Source organism: Macrobrachium nipponense, chromosome 8 (genome assembly GCF_015104395.2).
Source record: "Macrobrachium nipponense isolate FS-2020 chromosome 8, ASM1510439v2, whole genome shotgun sequence".
NCBI lineage: Eukaryota > Metazoa > Arthropoda > Malacostraca > Decapoda > Palaemonidae > Macrobrachium > Macrobrachium nipponense.
In genome coordinates, this window is record NC_087203.1 from 42,890,628 (window position 1) to 42,910,627 (window position 20,000).

The 20,000-nt window shown below is 36.1% G+C and overlaps 1 protein-coding gene across 1 annotated transcript; it reads right to left on the minus strand.

Moving 5' to 3' along the window:
* Positions 1–5,973: 5,973 nt before the first annotated feature.
* Positions 5,974–19,043, minus strand: LOC135222719 (uncharacterized). Its single transcript, XM_064260925.1, has 2 exons — positions 18,416–19,043; positions 5,974–11,283 (listed from the first exon to the last, which is right to left on the minus strand). Exon 2 carries the CDS (start codon positions 10,543–10,545, stop codon positions 7,720–7,722), a length of 2,826 nt encoding a protein of 941 aa, XP_064116995.1. The 5' UTR covers positions 10,546–11,283; positions 18,416–19,043; the 3' UTR covers positions 5,974–7,719.
* Positions 19,044–20,000: the final 957 nt, after the last annotated feature.

Below are 20,000 nucleotides of genomic sequence, written 5' to 3' on the forward strand. Positions count from 1 at the left end.
CTTCGGTATAAAATGCCTTCCATTTATTTTTTATTTATCACTACAGCTAGGAAAAAATACGCAGTGTCTATGGGGCCTACGATATATATATATATATATATTTATGTATATAAAAAAAGTTCATTCTTCAAGTTATAACTTCAGGAAAGTGATTATGGCCAGAGTTGCAAAGAAGAAATAAGCAGTGTTCCTAGTACAGAAAAATGAGGGCAATAAATAAATAAATAAATGAATAAATAAATAAATAAATAAAAATTATTAATTTCTGTAACGTTCATACTAATGAAAAAAGTACGGATCAAATAAATGATGGTGGAAAAGACTTCTGAAATAATAATAATAATAATAATAATAATAATAATAATAATAATAATAATAATAATAATAATAATAATAATAATATTTTTATTAAAATAATGGCAGAATTCACAGAAATGTTATTATACAAAATTCTTTCTGTTGAAAGAATTTTTTTTACATAAAATCAAGTCTGTGAATTCTACCATTATTTTTAATAAAACATGTTTGAAAGAAGGTCTGTTTCCAGCATATCAATAATTAATAATAATAATAATAATAAATAATAATAATAAATAATAATAATTAATAATAATAATAATAATAATAATAATAATAATAATAATAATAATAATAATAATAAGAAACGAACCACATTCAACAGGCAATACTAACCAAAGTCTGTTTTGAGTAAAATTGGAATCAGCAATGATCACGAATTCAATACGGAATATAATTAAAAACTTGGAAATAATCCCGAACTACTTAATGAATGGAATAATTCCGAATTAATTCCTAAATCAAAGACACGATAACCATCATCACTTTCCTCCGAAACCGTTTCGTAATTCCAATAGTTCTACACGCAATGGCTGTCTTATTTACTTACTTATCGGCGAGATTTGTAAACCACAAACGTCTCTCTCTATGTCGATCTGTCAAAATTCCTTTATGGGCAATCATAAATAACGGGTATTACTGACTCTGACGGAATATGCAATGTTATTACTCATAAAAATACTTCCGATTCTAGGCCTATAGCCCTACACTGCGTTCACAATAAAATGTATTTCTTTTCTTTTTTTTTTAAATCCCCAGCCTATGTCTTCGTACTAAGCGAGGATTCCTAATGTAACAACCAATAAGGACCACTTTTGCTTCACCTGATAAACCAGAATTCTTAAAAATTTCGAAAGCAGTTGGTAGGAACAGAAATTGGGAGCAACATTTAAAAAAAAAAAATCTCAATTTGGGAACACTTGTTTTAATTTTTTTGTACTGATACAAAATAAATCATAAAGAACTCTCTTTTATGAACCACTCAATATTTCGTAAGAATGTTGGGGAGGGGCGCTTTTCTTGACTAAGTGAAAAGAGCCTTCATCTTGATGATATGCGCACAGAAACGAAGAGTGAGATCAGTCAGTGTGTTGGCTTCTGGCAAACAATTACTCGATTTTGGTGGGAAAGAACACCTTTCTCAAATCGGTATCAATGGTCTGACAGTGGTTCTCAACCAGGGGGGTAAGGGGGGGTGGGGGGGTGGGGGGGGGGTGGGGGGGGGGGGGGGGGGGGGGGGTGGTGGGAGACTTTCATCAGGGTTCAGGGAATGGGGGATGAGGGGAATTGTGACCATAGATTGGCAGGCTCAAACTGGCTCCATGACCACACAAAAACGCAGTGTGCATCGGTCCGGACTACTGAGAGGTCACGCTGGGCTTTCTCTCAGCTAGGTTGAATTAGTATTTTGTTGTAAATTATTTGGAATGCACCTCTTGAGGCAGACAATTTTGGAAAGGGGGCTGGCTGAGGGGGGCAGGGGATGACATTCTGACTTTTGGTGAAAGGGTGCAGGGGTCAAAAAAGGTTGAGAACCACTGGTCTAGAATATAACAATGGATTATGTTATAGGAAATACACCTTCTTAACAGAGCAGCCTTTTTTGGGTCAAAACAATACTGACCTCTTTTCTTTATGAGCTGTTGATGTATGTTTATCTAATCTGACCTGAAAAAGCTTTATAATATACATATCATTGTATATAAGAATGTGTGTTTATCATCAGTGTTCCTTTATGAATGCTAAAGTATATTGGTCTAATCTGACCTTCAAAAATGTTGATGGAAATATTACCTATCAGTGAATATGTATATATTTATTATCAGTGTTTCTGTGTGAATAAGGGAAAACTTTGTATACATAATAATATACTGTCTTTATATTGAGCTTATACGCTTGTGTGTATGTTGGCATGTTGATAATGTATGTGTTATCCAGTACACAAAGCTCATAATTTTTATACAGTTCTGAACAGAGATCACTTTATTACAAAGTTCAACACTATTATAATTTTCTTTCAGAAAGTATTAACATAATGAACAGTAGGGTAAATTAACATCATCTCCGACTCACTAACAAATACAATTTCTCCTGGTCTGAGCATATTTTATCAAAATTCACGTACAAGAAAAAAAAAAAAAAAAAGTTAGAAAATTGTGCAGCTAAATAACGAATATTTCAATATCAACCTTAAATCTCGCTCTTCCATAACCTGAAAATCACAAAAATGGAATATACGAGGCTAACATTTTCACATTTAATGGAGGAAATACCTTTCAACCTATAATGTAAAGAAAGGAAAGTATTAACAATGACTGACTGCAGTGAATAGTTAAGGTTTCAGATCCCATCGATACCTCAGTTGGAAACGAACTTGGTCTCCTCCTTAAGCAGAATCCTTGCTTACATTGGCATAATATTGGCAGCTGATCCAACCCGGATCCTGTGGACTATTGACAGGATACTGAAAGAAGCCGCCCGGCTGATGTCGACCTTAGCATAACATTTGAGAATAATAGCGAGGTTATTTCCATTCATTCATTCGTCACTGCCTGTCTGTCTGACGGATTGATCCGATTTTTTAAACGGATAGAATCTTTTTTTTTTTCAGTCTAAACGTAATTTAAACCTTACGTAAGTGAATCCTAGTCTCTGCCAACGAAGCCTGAAGGATTTATATATTATCAACCAGAAAGTTTTAAGCAGATCCGGACACGTAAACGGATCTGTTGGAGAAAAGAATGAATTCCTAGCGACTGCAGTTGGCATCTGCGCTGAATGCATTCTTCGGGCGCATACTGCATACTGAATGCACTCTCTTGAGTGCATTCTTGTTTCGTATTCAATACATATAATGAAAAAGTATCTTTATATATATATTATATATATATATATATAATATATATATATATGTGTGTGTGTGTGTGTGTGTGTGTGTGTGTGTGTGTGTGTATGTGTGTGTGTGTGTGTGTGTGTGTGTAATATATATATAACAGTAATTCACCTTTTTTCTATGACTGAAAAAAAACCATTCCTGTTTTATATAACTGGGACGATTTGTGCAGAATCTAAATGACTGTAAAAAATTCTCTAGATTGAGTGATTTAACTGATTTCCTTTTAATCAATAAAGATACTTTAATAAATTTCCCAGGCTTTAGCATTTCGAAACACTAAAGGAACTTTCGTCCTTTTAATTAGGAAAGAAATGTATATATACTTCAATAAATTAAAATATATAAGTTATCCACTAATTTTTTTAACAAATGAAGATACAACTTTCAACTTTTCTTGATATATCTTTAAAAGTGACGAAAGACAGACATTTTCACCTGGAGACCTATCATATAAAATTTCAAGGACAAGTCATTATCATTTCAACCAGCATAGAATCGCTTAACTAACACCTATATACGTTCCATTTCTTTATTTGTACTTTACCTGCACAGTCCTTGATCACATGAACTCGTTGGTTCTTTGTTCAGATTTACTAGTCTTTCTCTCTACTTCAGAATGTAATGTTATTCACTGTCAGTCTGTAATATTTTCCCCGTCACTTCGTATCATTATTCAGTGTCCGTCTGTAAATTTCTTCAATGTTAGTCTGTCAACATTATTCACTCACAGCCTGTATTATCATTCACTGTCAGTCTGTAACATTGTTCCCTATGAGTCTGTAACATTATCCCTTTTCTGTCAGTAACATTACTCACTGTCACTCTGTAACAATATTCCCTATCAGTCTGTAACAATATTCACTGTCACTCTGTGACATTAGTGACTGTCAGTCTGTAACATTAATCCATGTCAATCTGTAACATTATTTCCTGTCAGTCTATCTGGAACATTACTGAGTGTCAGTCTGTAACATAATACTCTGTCAGTCTGTAACATTATTCACAGTCAGGCTGTAATATTGTTCACTGTCAGTCTGTGATCATTAAATCCCGAGTTTTAAACTTTTGCCATCTTGCAATGTAAGAAAAAAATGCATACTTTTAGCTCTTCAAAAATGCTTGCAAAATTTCCCAGGGAAATGAGGAGTTAGATACCCTTTAAAATTCTAATCTCTATTGTGTTGACGAAGTAAGAATAATCCTGCTGGTTAACATTTGATATCATCGTAAAAAGAAAATGTTAATCACAAAATAAGTCTGCAAAAGTTTTAATATCTAGCTGTCATGGCAGAGAAGTAGTATAGTATAGTACAGTTGGTAAATTAGTCAAGATATTCTTTATTATGAAATAACTAAACTTTATCCTCTCAGAAAAAATTGTACAATGCCAGCCAAAGTTAAAGAAATAACTTCGCCTACTTCTCTTCTTCGAGTTATTCCTCGTGTTAAATCTCCCCTTCTTCAGATAAACTCTAATATAGAATTTTAACTCTAACCAAATCCTACCGGTAAAGAAATGACATATATATATATATATATATATATATATATATATATATATATATATATATATATATATATATATATACATATACATAAAACTTGAGCTCTAACCAAAACCAACCAATAAAGAAAAGACAAAAACTATAATTTAATAATATCAAAAGCAGCGACCTCAACCATCGCCAAAATGAAGCCAAGGCGTCTAGTCCCCTACACCAATTTATTGAAAAATTGATTGAAAAATTTAATGAAAAATCTATTTATTTATTATAGAAAAATGACAAAGCTCCGTCCGACCGTAAGTGGCAATCCTTTCGGCGACATAAAATGCACTTAGCAGCGATTTGCAATTAGATTACGAATTCCTGAATTTCAGGGTGGGGAAACTTTCATGAGCTTGAAGAGTATATAAATATTTTTATATATATATATATATATATATATATATATATATATATATATATATATATATATATATATATATATATATATATATATATATATATATATGTATCTATATATGGTAATAACTTTCCTCTGGTATTTTAAACTGAAAGCTATGCATTTGTTTTTAGCATATTATTTTTGAGTCCGAGTTTTTTATGATGTTTAAATATATTTTTATATATTTTTACAGATTCGATGATGAGGCTAGGTCTTGAAACATTGGCAATAAACCATACAAATGACTGAGATGTCTTCCTCAAATCTATATATATATATATATATATATAGATATATATATATATATATATATATATATACATATATATCTGTGTGTATATAAATATATATATATATATGTATATGTATATGATATATATATATATATATATATATATATATATATATATATATATATATATATATATATATATATATATATATATATATATATATACCCTATTTTGGGAGGTCACAATTCAGTGATAATCCCCCAAAATCTAAACCTTTCAGACAAAGGCCTTCTATATTCATTCTCTCTTCCAGTATTTATCCATGGAAACCCAAAGACGTACTGTTCATTGTTGTTAGACCCATGTAGCCTTATACCATCGTGGGTGGTTGCTTCTTGAGCGGACATAATTATGCAACTTTTAGTGATTACTAAACTTAATCTTTAACAATGTATATTTTAGCAAGAATGACCTATGGCCTTTGTTATTAGAATAATATTAAGAATTTCCAAGGTTTGTTGGGCCTATAAAACTCATGGGAAGTATTAACTGTTTATTTAACTTTGCGGCTTGAGACAGATTCAAATTCAACAAGTTAACTGCATCTCGTGGTTCTGGTCACAGTAACCTTTCTACGAATGACCTACCTAGGCATTTTGGGGTCACGAGATCCCATTTCGGTCATTCATAACATTGTCCTTATCTATATAATGCTTTGGAAAGACTAAACTTCAATTAATTTGATACCAAAAAAGCGTGGCACTACTACCACAACTAATATAATAGCATATTATCTTGCTTCAGTCTCGTATAATTTGTGTGGAGAAAGTTATTTGCTTTATATCACTTGAACCAATGTTAACTCACAACGAAGGAAATAAATTCATATATAACTTACATCTTCTCAGCTTCCAGTATCCTTGTCTCCACCCTATTCCCTCTTCCATTAAACTTGAGCCAAATTCATCCCTGCGTTTCCAAAACCTCCCTCTCTGCCACCTTGAGACTTTTCCAGACAGAAGAAAGAAGGTAGTACGGTTGGAGAGGTATAGTTTTCCATACATGAGTGAATCGAAGTTGGACTGAGAAAAGTTCTGGCATTTTGGTGTTGGTTCCCTCCTGGGAAAATTCCAAAGACAACTTACTTAAGTGATACTACGGTACTTGGCTGCTTTGAACTTCTGTCCCAACCAGCCAGACTGCTATTTTTCCACCTTTAACAATGACCCTTTTCCATTTATCTTGCTTTCTCATGCAACCTGCAGTAGTCATACTCTCTTTATTAAATACTACATAGTACACAAAAGTAGGCTTAGGTGTGTTTCAACAGGTCTCTCATTAGTCTCTTGATACCTTTTACAAATTTATCTCTACAAAAACGACTGTCTACTCCTTAACACTAATATACCTCTACTTGTAATATCTCTACCTATCAGCTCCTGTTTCCTGAAAACAGGTTGTAAAAACTCTCATCTGCGTGTAAAAAAATAACCCACAAAAATAGAAACACCAGAGGAATTGTCAATGATTTTAAAAAACATACTTCAAAGGAAATTTTTAGACACTGTGTTTCATTTTCTTTGGAGGAAAAACAATACTTCATGTCAATGATTACACTCGTCGATAAGCACCAGTCTTACTTATTCATCTCACTCACAGCTGCTCACAACCCATTTCTCATAACTCAAGATTTATTAAATAATTACAAGCATTAAGAATTTTAAGAATACATTTTAGAAGAAAATCGAAGTAATTATTCCCTGAGGAAAGAAGAAACATTCCATGGCATGTATCACCAATGGCTGAATTTCGGGAGGAATCAAGGCCCTCAGTATTCTAGAACAAGGAAAAAATTTTTCCGGAAATCTCTCAATCCCTCTTTCCATAACGCCAACACACTGACTGACTGATTACGTTTTGATTAGCACTGTGAACGAATTACAATCAAAACCACAATTTGAAAATCATACAATCATTATTACTATAGCAATAAGAGATCACTTCAAGTACAGACACCAAGAACCAGTTAAGATATAACTTGTGTTTACTTTGAAATTCGTTTCAGTACCAAGACTAGTTTCATAAATTTTTTTTATAGTCAATCTTCTTTAGAGAACTACATGATGAATACTAACAACAGGTAGCAAGGGAAATATCAACTAGAAAATTAAAAGATAAATATAAAGGATGGAAGTGATAGCAGTGTTTTTATAACGTTTTTGTTTTTACAGTAATTCATTTAATAATAATAATGATAATGATTTTAAATCTGTTTTGGACTAACCACTAAAAGCAACCGTTGCCCCAGCACCCGCACCATGGTAGGTCTATGGCAGGCTCTTTCTTTTTGTTGGTATTGCTGCTGCTTTTGCTATTGGCACTGACCGAACTCTTCTCGGAGTCCCTTCGAGCACCAGCACCTAGCGGCGTGATGTCACTCACGTCGTCGTTCAGTGTGTTTTCGCTGATGCTCTCCATCTTGCTCAGTTTCTTTTTCTCCTTCTCTGCTGCCAATTTCTGCCTCCCAGCATCACATGACATACTGCGACCTATTTTCAGGCGGTTCCTAATGGAGGCTGGCAGACTGTGGCTGGAAGGTAAGAGTGCTTCTTGTTCTGATCCAGATGCCTTCCTCAAAATACCATTAGCTAAGGGCATTGGTCCAGAGCAAGAAGAACTTGGATGACCATGGTGCTGTTGGAACTGGGGTGTTAACAACCCCCGTGGCCCACTAGGAACCTCCCGAGGCTGTTCTTCGAACACAACGGAGTTGGGTCGAGGGCGAGGGGATTCTGGACCCCTAGGGTCAGAGGAAACAATGCGTGGAATACGCCGTCCACCGACAGGGGATCCGCCACTAACACTACATGGGGTGGTGGGTGTTTCTCCACCTCGATTACTTCGATACAGAGATCCCGCTCGAAGCAGGTGTCCAGCACCTAAAGGAGTGGAGGTGTTCCCAGTACTGACTGCTAAACCACCTCCACCTCCTCCAGGACCCCCTGGGTCACGGGGGATACTGCCATCACGTGTGCGAGGCAAACCACTGGTGGGTGAAGGTCTTTCAGGTAGTTTTAAGTTTACTATACACCGGCTAGAAAATGTTTTTGTGGGTTTTGGGGCCATACGGGAATCAGTTTGTATATTGGCCTCAGAACGTATTCCACCAACTAAATCTCTCCCGTCAACACGCTCACAAGATTTATCACTTGAAGAAGGTTCTGAACACTGACCACTGTCTGGTGAAATGGGAGTCGTTAAATCCGTATGAGGGACATCGGTTGGATGTGGGGCACTTCCCCCATGGGGTGTGGGAGGGGGAGCACTTGTTATTTTGCCACTCCAGTCAGGTACATGCAATTGGGCAGGGGCATCGCGCCCATGGACTGTGAGGACAATACGACATCCCCCAACAGTCACGTATTTAGGAAGCTTCACGTGCTTCTTGAGTTTCATACGAACAAATCTCTCACCTGTATCAACACCTTTATAAAATCTTCGCTCGAGTTCACCAATGATTGTGCCAAAGGCCGATAACAGAATGACTAAAGTGGCATCCGCAATATAATGTGGAACTCCCGTTAGTGCTAGCACTACTGACTCTCTGGTAATGTCAATTAGAGGTACCTTGCCTCCCCTTACTGTCAAACCACTTGTTAATAGTTGCTGAAGGGCATCACGCCGACCCAAGCTGATATATGCTGCTCTTCCCACAACACGAACACCTCGAATAGCTACCAAAGTTCCCTCTGCTTGCTGTTCTAATTCATCAATAATTTCTTGTGTTGTTATGTCCCAAAGTTGAGGCATGTCTGCTACAGACAGCATAATAGTGTTTGGTTCTATACTATTGAGCCTTACAAGGGAAGACCGAGGAGTATACACAGAAACCAAGGGCAGCCCTGCCTCCAAGGAAGAGGAAGTGCCGATGTTGGAGGCACTGCTGGAAGCATAGAGGGGGCCTATTGGGCTCCCTGGTGTTCTAGCTACATTGGCGGCAGCGGCATTGAGGCCTGCTCCAAGGGATTGACTTCGACTGCCATCTAATGATCCAGAGAAATAATAAGATGACCTGGTGTAAGTAACTGTCGTTGTGTGGGAAACCTCTGGTGTTTCAGTGACAGACAATTGTTTAACTTCCTTCACTAAAGAACCAGTATTGCCACTCTTTAATTTCTCAATTACTGTTGCTGATCTCCTTCTGACTGTTGAATAACCAGGGTCAGGTCCAGTATCATCTCTTGATGGGGAGGAGGGACGTTCCTCATCTGTGGGGAGAGCCATTGCTATGGGTTCTTCTGTCAAGTAGTTTCTTTTGTCATAATGAAATGAAGATGCAAAATCTAGGAGTTGATCAAGATTGAAATGCTCTCCCTCAGACATATAATTATCTCCTTGAATTGGTTGTAATGGTTTGGGATGGCTGACTGAGGCAGTGTCTGATACATAGTGAGTTGAAGAGACAGATGAAGATGCAACCGAATCAGGTTGAACACAAACACGTACTTGACCAGGCTGAGAGAGACCCTCAACTACTACTGGGGGAGGACATGCAGCAGCCAACCCAATACCACTTATTTCCCCACACTGAGATTGACTACATGCTCCACCGCTGCCCATGGCACTTACACTGCTACTGCTACCTTCCACTGTGGCTGCAGCCTGACGAAGTGAATATTCCACACTCTGCATCTTCCCGCTGTACACTTTTTGCAAGTTCTCCAAATTGTCTGTCTCAACATTTCCCTCCTCATCATCATTTTCTGCATCCTCCTCAGTAATTTTAGACCTACAGTACCTGCTGGGAGGTTGAAGCTCGTCGTCATCATCTTCATCTTCATCACCTTCGTCATCACTGTCATCATCCATATTTTTGACGAAGCTCTCCAACTTGTCGTATTCATCACGGAGTGTCCATACTTGTTGCTTCAGCGTTTCGTTTTCCTTCTTGAGCTTCCGTAGGTCAGACTGGCCTCGATCCACTTCAGCATTGATCTCAATAGTGCGCAGGCGCAGTTCTTCGTTCTCGAACATCACCCCCCGGCTGGACCGCTTGTCCAGCTTGCGGTTAGTCCCCTTAATAGCTCCTTCTTTCTTTTTCGATCGCATCATGGTAGTGGGTGCGCGACTAGCTGAGATGAGGTAGCGCGCACTTACCTGCACCACGCGCAAACAACCCCGCACATAGCGACCTCCGGAGGCGCGCCCCCCAATATTAGGGGGGTCGCGCGCCCCCCTACGGGACGTCCCCAATCCTAGTCACTTAGACCCACCGCCAATCGCTCTGGCGGAGGACACTGCTGTGACCGAGGATGTAGAGGAGGTTCCGCCGCCCCCGCCGACCCTTAGAGTGGACCGCATCCTTTGGCAGGATGAGCAAATGCGAAGAGGAGAGAAGGGAAGGGAGGCAGAGGGTCAGAAGGGCGCAGACGAGGAAGAGGAAGAGGCCGGGAGGGGCGGCAAGGAAAGAGGGAAGAAGGGAAAGGGCAATGCTCAGAAGGTGGACTAAATGTTAGAGGGATATGAAACAAAGGAGGAGAAGGAGGAAGGAGGGAAGGCGGAGGAGGTCGCCACTGAAGCAGGCGCAGCAGGAGGCGGCAGGCGAGATGGCGCACCACCTGCCGCTCAGCATCACGGCACCATCTTGACGACGAGAGGTGTCGCTGCTACTTCGGACCGGACTCCCTCACATTCACCAACAACACTTTCCCCCTCGCCACCACGACCGCTTCCAAGGGAGGAGGTGATGATGGAGTTGGAGGTCAGGGGGTGAATGGCAGCAGCCCCTTGTGGAACTACAGATCGCCACCCACAAGAACATGCGTCCGGTGCGAAATCTTTCAGTCAGTTCTGGAACAGACGGAAGACTCTGTGAATCGTGTAAGGTCAAACATTATCAAGGTTCAAGATAATACGGTGCTCATTAGGAAGTAAGAGAAGATAAAGGGAAATACAGATAAAACAAGAGATGAAGTATGAAGTATAAAATATGAAGAACACTGTATATGGTCTGAAAGGAAAATCATTAGCTATTACGACACCACACCATAAAAATACCACATGTAAACATATGCACAAACACATCTCACGCATACAGTAATTGCCTAACATCAAGTATATGTAAAGATCCAAACAAACCCATCACACACATACAGTAATTGCCCAATGGCAAGCATAATGTGAAAATCAGCTGCCTATCTGAGAGTTAATACAACGAACGCCGCAACATATAGCAAACAAGATGATTTACGACGGTTTTGATCAAAATGACGGAAAAATATATAGAACCATTCAAGGAAAAGAATAAGGAAAATCTGTTCTTTATTAAAATCAAACGCTTGTATAAAATTATACCAATCGATTTTGTGATTAATAACCCAATAAATGCTTGAATTAAAAGAAAATATGAAACTATGAGATAAAAGTGTTAAGCACAAGAATCTGTTTTCGAATTTTTCTCTCGATAAACATAAGCATCAATCAACGAGCTCTATCTGCCTACGGCTGTACTTTAAGATACATATAAATTAACCAATCTTCCTAATCATACAAACTTCATATAAGTTTGATTAATTAACAGTCCCATCAAAACACGAGTATGGCAGTGACAAAGTCCCTTTTCCATTGAGTAACTAAACCCCAGAGGTCCACATCAGGCCTCTTATTCCTTCGAGATCTTGCTGTCAAATATAAAACACATACAAGATTCAGTCCACTAGTTATTCAAATTCGATCCAGCCGTCTATATGGAAAATTATGAAAAAAAAAAAAAACCAAACCAAAAAAGCAAAACGAAAAACCAATAAACATAAAAATTATATTAAAGCAAAAAAAGTGTAGAATGAAGAGAAACAAAAGTGTAAAATGAAATGTAAAATGAAGAGAATCGGAAGTGCAAAATGAAGAAGGGAACAAATGAAGGGTAATATGAAGGGAAAATAAAGGGAAACGGAATTGTAAAATGAAGTGAAAATAAAAGGTAAAACGAACGGAAAATATAATTTGAAATGAAGGGAAAAAGGTAAAATGAGGGGAAAAGAAAATGTAAAATGACGTGAAAATAAAAGGTAGAATGAAGGGAAAAGAAAATTAAAATTGAAGGGAAAATAAGGGTAAAATGACGGAAAAGAAAATATAGAATGAAGGGAAAAGAAAATGTACAATGAAGGGAAATGAAAATTTGAAATATGGAAACGAAAGATACCGAAAAATGAAGGGAAACGAAATGGAAAAAATGCTGAAAACGAAAGGGATATGAAAAGGGTAAAATGAAATGAAACGGAAATGTAAAACGAAGGGAAACGAAAGTGGAAAATGTAGGATCACGATAGAGTAAATATAAGGTAAACAAAAGGGTTAATGAAGGGAAAGTATAATATGAAGGGAAGCGTAAAATGAAAGGAAACAAAACTGTAAAATGAAAGGAAACAAAATTGTAAAATGAAGGGAAAGCTTATAGTGAAAATCAAAATTGCAAAATGAAAGGAAACAAAATTGTAAATTGAAGAGAAAGTGTGAAACGAAGGGGAAATGTGAAATGAAATGAAACAAAATTGTAAAATGAAGGGAAAATGTAAAATGAGAAGAAAAGGCGTAAAACGAAGGGATACGAAAGGCAAAATTATATGAAACAAAGTGTAAAACGAAGAGGAACGAAAGTGCAAATTTAAGGGGAAAACAAAGTGTAAAATAAGGGGAAACGAAAGGGGTCAAATGCCACTGAAAAAGCGACCAAACCCGAGTGTTTTAAAAGGACGGGACACATGCAGCATCGACCACCGAAATCTTGCGTCACAAGACTTCGTCGGCCGCGCGAGGCAAATCCCGAACTAAGCAGTTACAAGCAACACCACATCACTATTGACTTCGGGCGCTTATTGTCCGTCTGCGGGAATGTTGCCAACAAGGCGGCACGGACAAACAAACAAACAAACAGCCATCACGCAAGAGGGACACACACAGTCACAGAGAGAGAGAGAGAGAGAGAGAGAGAGAGAGAGAGAGAGAGAGAGTGGAGGGGTGGCCTCTTCTCCAGTAAAGGGTAGTATAAGCTCGCTGAATGAGTCTCTCTCTCTCTCTCATACACACACACACACACACAAACACACACACACAAAAAACACAAACATACACACGCACATACCGGATTCCCAAAACGCTCAATAAAACCATAGTATCAAAAAAATTGAGAGAGAGAGAGAGAGAGAGAGAGAGAGAGAGAGAGAGAGAGAGCACCTCCTCTTCAGTAGGGGATAATACAAGCTCGCTGAATGAGTTTCTCGCTATCTCTCTCACTTTCTCTCTTACAGAGGCTTATCAAGATGATTGTCAGTTTCTCTTCCCCCCATCTCTCTCTCTCTCTCTCTCTCTCTCTCTCTCTCTCTCTCTCTCCCCAACTCTTTTTCACTCTCACACTCATACTGAATTCCCCAACCGCGCTATAAAAACCATAGCAGAAAAAAAAAGGGCAAAAATAAATCTCATCTTCCATTCAAAATTCCGCGAACTTCAACCGTCTCTACACGACTTACACATACACACACACACATTAAATCCACACAAAACAGACGTGACTCACAAAGCGAAAACAAAGGCGAACATTCGTTGAAAGTATAAACAATCGGAGAGAGGCCATATTGATTTGGTCTTCTCACATGAAATGAAGTGATAACCATAGTTATCCCATTTCGTTTGTTATCGTCTTCTATCTAGACACTCTGGCGTTATCTTTGCTTTAAAATGTCTTAATAATTATACATGTATACTACACACAAACACACACATTGATCTTAATAATCGGACATACATAAATACACACACGCACACATGTGTATGTATGTGTATGTTATTTGTAATATAATATATATAGTATGTATGTGTATGATTGTGTAGTAATATAGATATATATAGATATATATATATATATATATATATATATAAAGATATAGATATTTTATATATATAATAATATAATATATTATTATATTATTTAATAAATTAATATATTTTATATATAATAGATTATTAATATATTATTATAATATATATATATTATATATATATAATCCTATATATCTAATAATATATAGATATTATATATATATATCTATATTATTTATTAATATCAATATAATATATATACATTATATACTAATATATAATATATAAGATTAATATATAATTATATAATTATATATATATTATAACCTATATATATATATTTAATATATTTATACTTAATTATATAAATTATAAATTGCTAATATTAATATAGGGATAATTAGACAGTAATCATTTTCATCAATTTGGAATTACATGCATACAGAAAACAGATATAGAAAAAAAAAATTAATTCAGCCAATGTATAAGATGACCAATCAAGCGATATAAGAATGGAAAAGACTTCAGGAATAGATTGCATTAGGTGAGATGCTGCTGCGGTAGGTCTGGGATAATATGATAAGAGTTGCCGTGAAACACCGGAAGAATATGAGAGGAATAATAATAAGTAAAGACGAAATAAGAGACGGGGAGGAAGATGGAGATTTAGAAAATGCCTGAACGTTTGAAATTATATTATGAAATATCGAAAGTCTTTTCATCTAAGAAAAAGATTGTCAACAACACGAAATAAATCGCCACAGAAAACTGCAATTACATCATTTTTAGTCAGGAGATTTATGGAAATAATCGTACTTGGTTCGTAGTTCTTAAGTTTTAATATGTAATTTGAATATCATCTAAAGCACCTTAGGCCTTGATGGAATAAATGCTACACCACTCGTCATACTTTTGATCAGGGAGGCTAGATAACTAGTACTTCAATTACAGGTCATTTACTGATCTATTTTTGTTAATGACTGTTCGGAGAGTTATGTGGCATAAGGCCAGCTTAATCTAATTTTAATGTACGTATGTTTCTTAATCATTAGTCGCCTTGATTTTGCACGTTTTATCAGGTGGTTCTGAAGGAGTCTTCTTATGTTAAGATTTACGATCATAATGTGCAAATACTTGAGCTATATTTTGTGTATTATTGACAATAAATCTGACAGAACAGATTCATATAAGAAATCTTACAAGTGGGAAAAGTGAGAACTCTATGCCATATAAATCCATAAAAATTCTGTTTATTTTCTGTCTTGAGGCCTATCCACGAGCGCAGGTATTTGGAAAACAATGACACCAAGAATTTATATATATTCAATTATTGTAGTAAGTTTACCGGTACATATCAGCATCTGATATCTTAAGAAGTCAATCGTGAGTGACGGAAACTTTTGTCGCTACTCGCCAACCACCAAAGGCTACAGCTCACATTTCCTGCTCAGTTAATAGCTAGGTAAAAAGGTTAATGGACATCGTCTGTCGATATTTACCGTCAGCTAGAAAATTACCGACGACAGGATTGAGGGAGAATGGACAAAGTGTAGAGGGATGGAATAGGTAAAAATTGATGATGTGTTGGAGGAAGCTGACAGATATTAAAGAAAAAAACAGACTTCAAAAAAGGAGATTGAAGGAAGAATGGAGAGTTATAATAAAATATAATAATAATCACTGAAGTGAGAATTGATGAACTGAATAGCAAGGACGTACTTAGGAATACACACGCACACACGAACACACACACACCCACACACACATAGTAATAATCAAAAATCCTAAAACCCAAGAAAATAATTACCATCCAATAACAGAATATAATGAAAAAAAAGTTCGTACGGCACCCAAGAGAAAAAAAGATAATAATAATAATTCTAATAACTTTTACGATAGAAAGCAGAAGTAGCAATAATTGAATAATTTCCTGTGAGAATTCTCAGCAGTGGCCAGGAAATTGTGCCATTTACGGCGGGGCTCACGTAGGCTCAAAGTTGTATGGGCTTGTGGGGGGGGGGGGGGGGGGGGGGGGGGGGGGGGGGGGGGAGGTGTTCAGAGGTGAAACATCTGGACCAGTTGGAACTTGAAATTCACATGTACGAGTGGTCAGAACTTTTTTTTTTTCCTGGCCATACAATTTTCCGCTACTTCTTTTTTTTGTATTTTTTTTCTTATTCCAACTTGGCTGGAACAGAACTTATTTTCGTTTACTTTTAAATTTTTTCCGCTCATTCCAGCATTACTGTTATTGAATGTAACTTATAATGAATCAGTTTCTTCTTGGTATCTCTTCCCTTATTTTTTTCACGAGGGATATTTAATTTTCTCTAATTTATTCGGTCACTTAAGAAAAATACTTTGCTATATACTTCTTACTTTTCAAAAGACCTACTACTTTCAAGACAAACTTCCTCTTCAAACCTGCCTCCTTCCTTACTTTTAATAGACCTACTATTTTCAAGATAAATTTACTCTCTTCAAACCTGCTCCCTTACTTTTCAAAAGACTTTCTTTCAAGAAAAATTTGCTATCTTCAAACCTGCTTCCTTACTTACTTTTAATAGACCTACTATTTTCAAGATAGATTTACTCTCATCAAATTTTTTTCCTTACTTACTTTTCAAAAGACCTAATAATTTTAATAAAAAGTCATTTCCTTATCTTTCCCTAGACACTAACCTTTGTTAAAGTAGAACTTATTTTTCTCTATTGTCTCCTTACCTTTTTCTAGCACTACTGTATAAGGTGTAAAACTTATTTCATTTAACTATCTTCTATATTATATTAATTTAGGTAAACTTTACTTTTTCCTAACTTGCTTACTCGTCGTGGTGATCAAGCTATCTTTAGCAAGATCTTAAATTTGTAAATTTAAAGATGCCCATAAGAATATGTAAAAAATTTTCAAAATACAATTAAATTTATTTATTCTTTCTAAATATTATTTCTTTCAATCGTACTTCCGCTTTTCAATTTATTTTCTTCAGGAAACATTGTATGACTTAGGAAAATATTTTTCCTAAAATGGACAAAGTTTAATTAAACAACATGAAATTAGGCGTTTTTAGAGTTAGTTCAGTATGTCAGTTCATTACAGCTCAAAGAATAAATCAATCAACAATATAATTCGCAAACAATAAACCAGTCAATTACGTCATAAGAACTGAGATAAACAAAAATAAAAAGGAAAATAAACAAATTAACTAAAACAAGGAAAGCTCTTATAAACTTTCTCTCTTACCTTCACAATCACCTGTTTTCAATTTCGGTTATCGAATCGAGACCATAAACATGACATTACTGCTTTATATATGTCGGTTATTTCTTTAAAGAAAGTTTTTTGGAAATTCGGAGAGCGCATTTAGACAAAGTCATTAGCATTACCACGCAAGTGCCCGTGTTACTTTTACGTAAGTGAAGACGAGCGCGTGCGCTTGCACACATACATACATACGCACTTCCAAGCACACACTACCTATGTATTTGAACATTAACAGAGATAGAGGCCAGACTTGTTTACATAAGAACAATCAGAGGAGAGAGAGAGAGAAAGTTGCACACACAAGCAAAACTGGGAAGGAGAGAGAGAGATAGAGAGACAAAGTTGCATACACAAGCAAAACTGGGAAGAAGAGAGAGAGAGAGAGAGAGAGAGAGAGAGAGAGAGAGAGAGAGAGAGAGAGAGAGAGATTATTAGAAAATACACATATAGAATATGGACACAACTAACCTTTCTCGTATCATTATTTATATAAAACAATGATTAATCTTTTCAAATCATTCACAATTGACAACTTGAGTAAATGATACAAAAAACCATCAATTAATTATCATAAATAACAAATGAACAGTGAAATTTATTTTTGAAAAATCCATAACTGCAAAGATATTGAAGGCACTGCATTTTCCCTTCGTCTATCTTAATATATTATTTAAATACTAAAATATAGTAAATTGATACATTTATATGTTTTTCAGTGTTACTTATTTCAAAGATGTAAAATCTGTACGTTAATATATCTAAATGCAGAGAACAACAACAACAAGTTATGATAACATAAACAAACAACAACAAGGAACTCGACTGCCAATTCCTTACCTGCTACACTATGTCTTCAAATGTGGAGCATCAGATGACCAGAAAAGGGAGAAAGGTAAAGATGGGACTGCAAGAAAAAGGAGGAGGAGGAGGAGGAGGAAGAAGAGGAGGAGTTGGTAGAGGAAGAGGAGGAGGAGGAGGAAGAAGAAGAAGAGGAGTTGGTAGAGGAGGAGGAGGAGGAAGAAGAAGAAGAGGAGGAGGAGGAGGAGGAGGAGGAGGAGGAATAAGAAGACTTCTCAACTAGGAAGTGGCACCTCTGCTTCTGCAACTCTGGGAGGGATCGTTCTCTCTCTATCTCTCTCTCTCACTTGCTCTTTCTCTCAAGTGCCACAAAACTTCGTCATCGCATCGATACTCATTGTGGAAGCCCCAGTTTCACGGCCAGGTTGTTTTTTTTTTATCTTTCTCTCTTTCGTTTCACCTCCCTTTTTTTTATTTATTCAAAGAGTCTTTTTCCTTTTTGCTCTCATAGGCTCAGTTCATTGTGAGTCTCTGAAAAAGAGAGGGAGGAGGCCAACTCCATCCGTCATATAATAATCTGGAAAAATAAAAGAGGTTTAGTCACATGAAAATCACAAAGGTAATTGTTTATTGCACCAGTATGACGTCAGACCCCGTCTGATAAATCCGTCAGTGGCAATATTCATGCATTTTGCAAGTACTTCCTAATCCATAATCTTGAAATTAGCAAGTACTTTTAATAAAAAAAAAAAGGATAATAAAACTTTGCCTAACACAAAGCGCACGCACACGAAGATACCCTTATCGGTTGTATCAGTACTTTGAAGGATTGTCCTCCACTCGTGCATATTGATTTTCTGTTAAAACATTCCATGAGTACTTTCAGGAATTTTTTTTTCATTCCTCTTCCGGAATTTCATAGTCAGTTTTTTGGAACTTTCAAGAATTCTTTTTTTTTTTATTATTCCTCTTCCGGAATATCATATTCAATTTTTGGAACTTTCAGGAATTCTTTTTATCATTCCTCTTCCGGAATATCATTATCAATTTTTGGAACTTTCAGGAATTATTTTTTTATTTTTTTATTCCTGTATTTCATTTTTCTCGTTTTTCTGTTTTTGGTCACTAATATTCTCTGCATTATTTTCTCATTTCACTCTAGAATTCATATTTGTAACAATTTTACAATAGATTTCAGCATAACACCAACACACTTTCCACATTATGAGGTAGACTTCCATAATTCTTCCTTACTTTCCAAAGTAATAAGTAGATATATCCAGGTCTATCTAAAATGTCACAGATTTCTCACAAAGCACTTTTTTTTTAATTATCTGATTTTCGAAAAGGCTCTGGCAACACTGTCTTCTCTTTCCAAATTTTCACTTTGAATTTGTTTATGGAAAATTTGCACCATATATTTTCAAAATAAAACCCCATTCTCTTGATAAAAGCAATTAGGGCTAAATTAACCAAAACATTACCGAAAACTGACGAAAAATAAATTTATGAATAGAAATAACAAGAATTTATTGCTGAGAAAATATGTTTAACACTAAAAAGTCTGTTTTCTAAAAATTCGCAAGAGTTTTCTTTTCAACTAATGATTCACTTCAAGCACTAC

Coding starts and splice junctions, on each gene's coding strand:
- LOC135222719 (XM_064260925.1), bottom strand. CDS start 10,545: ATGATGCGATCGAAAAAGAAAGAAGGAGCTATTAAGGGGACTAACCGC.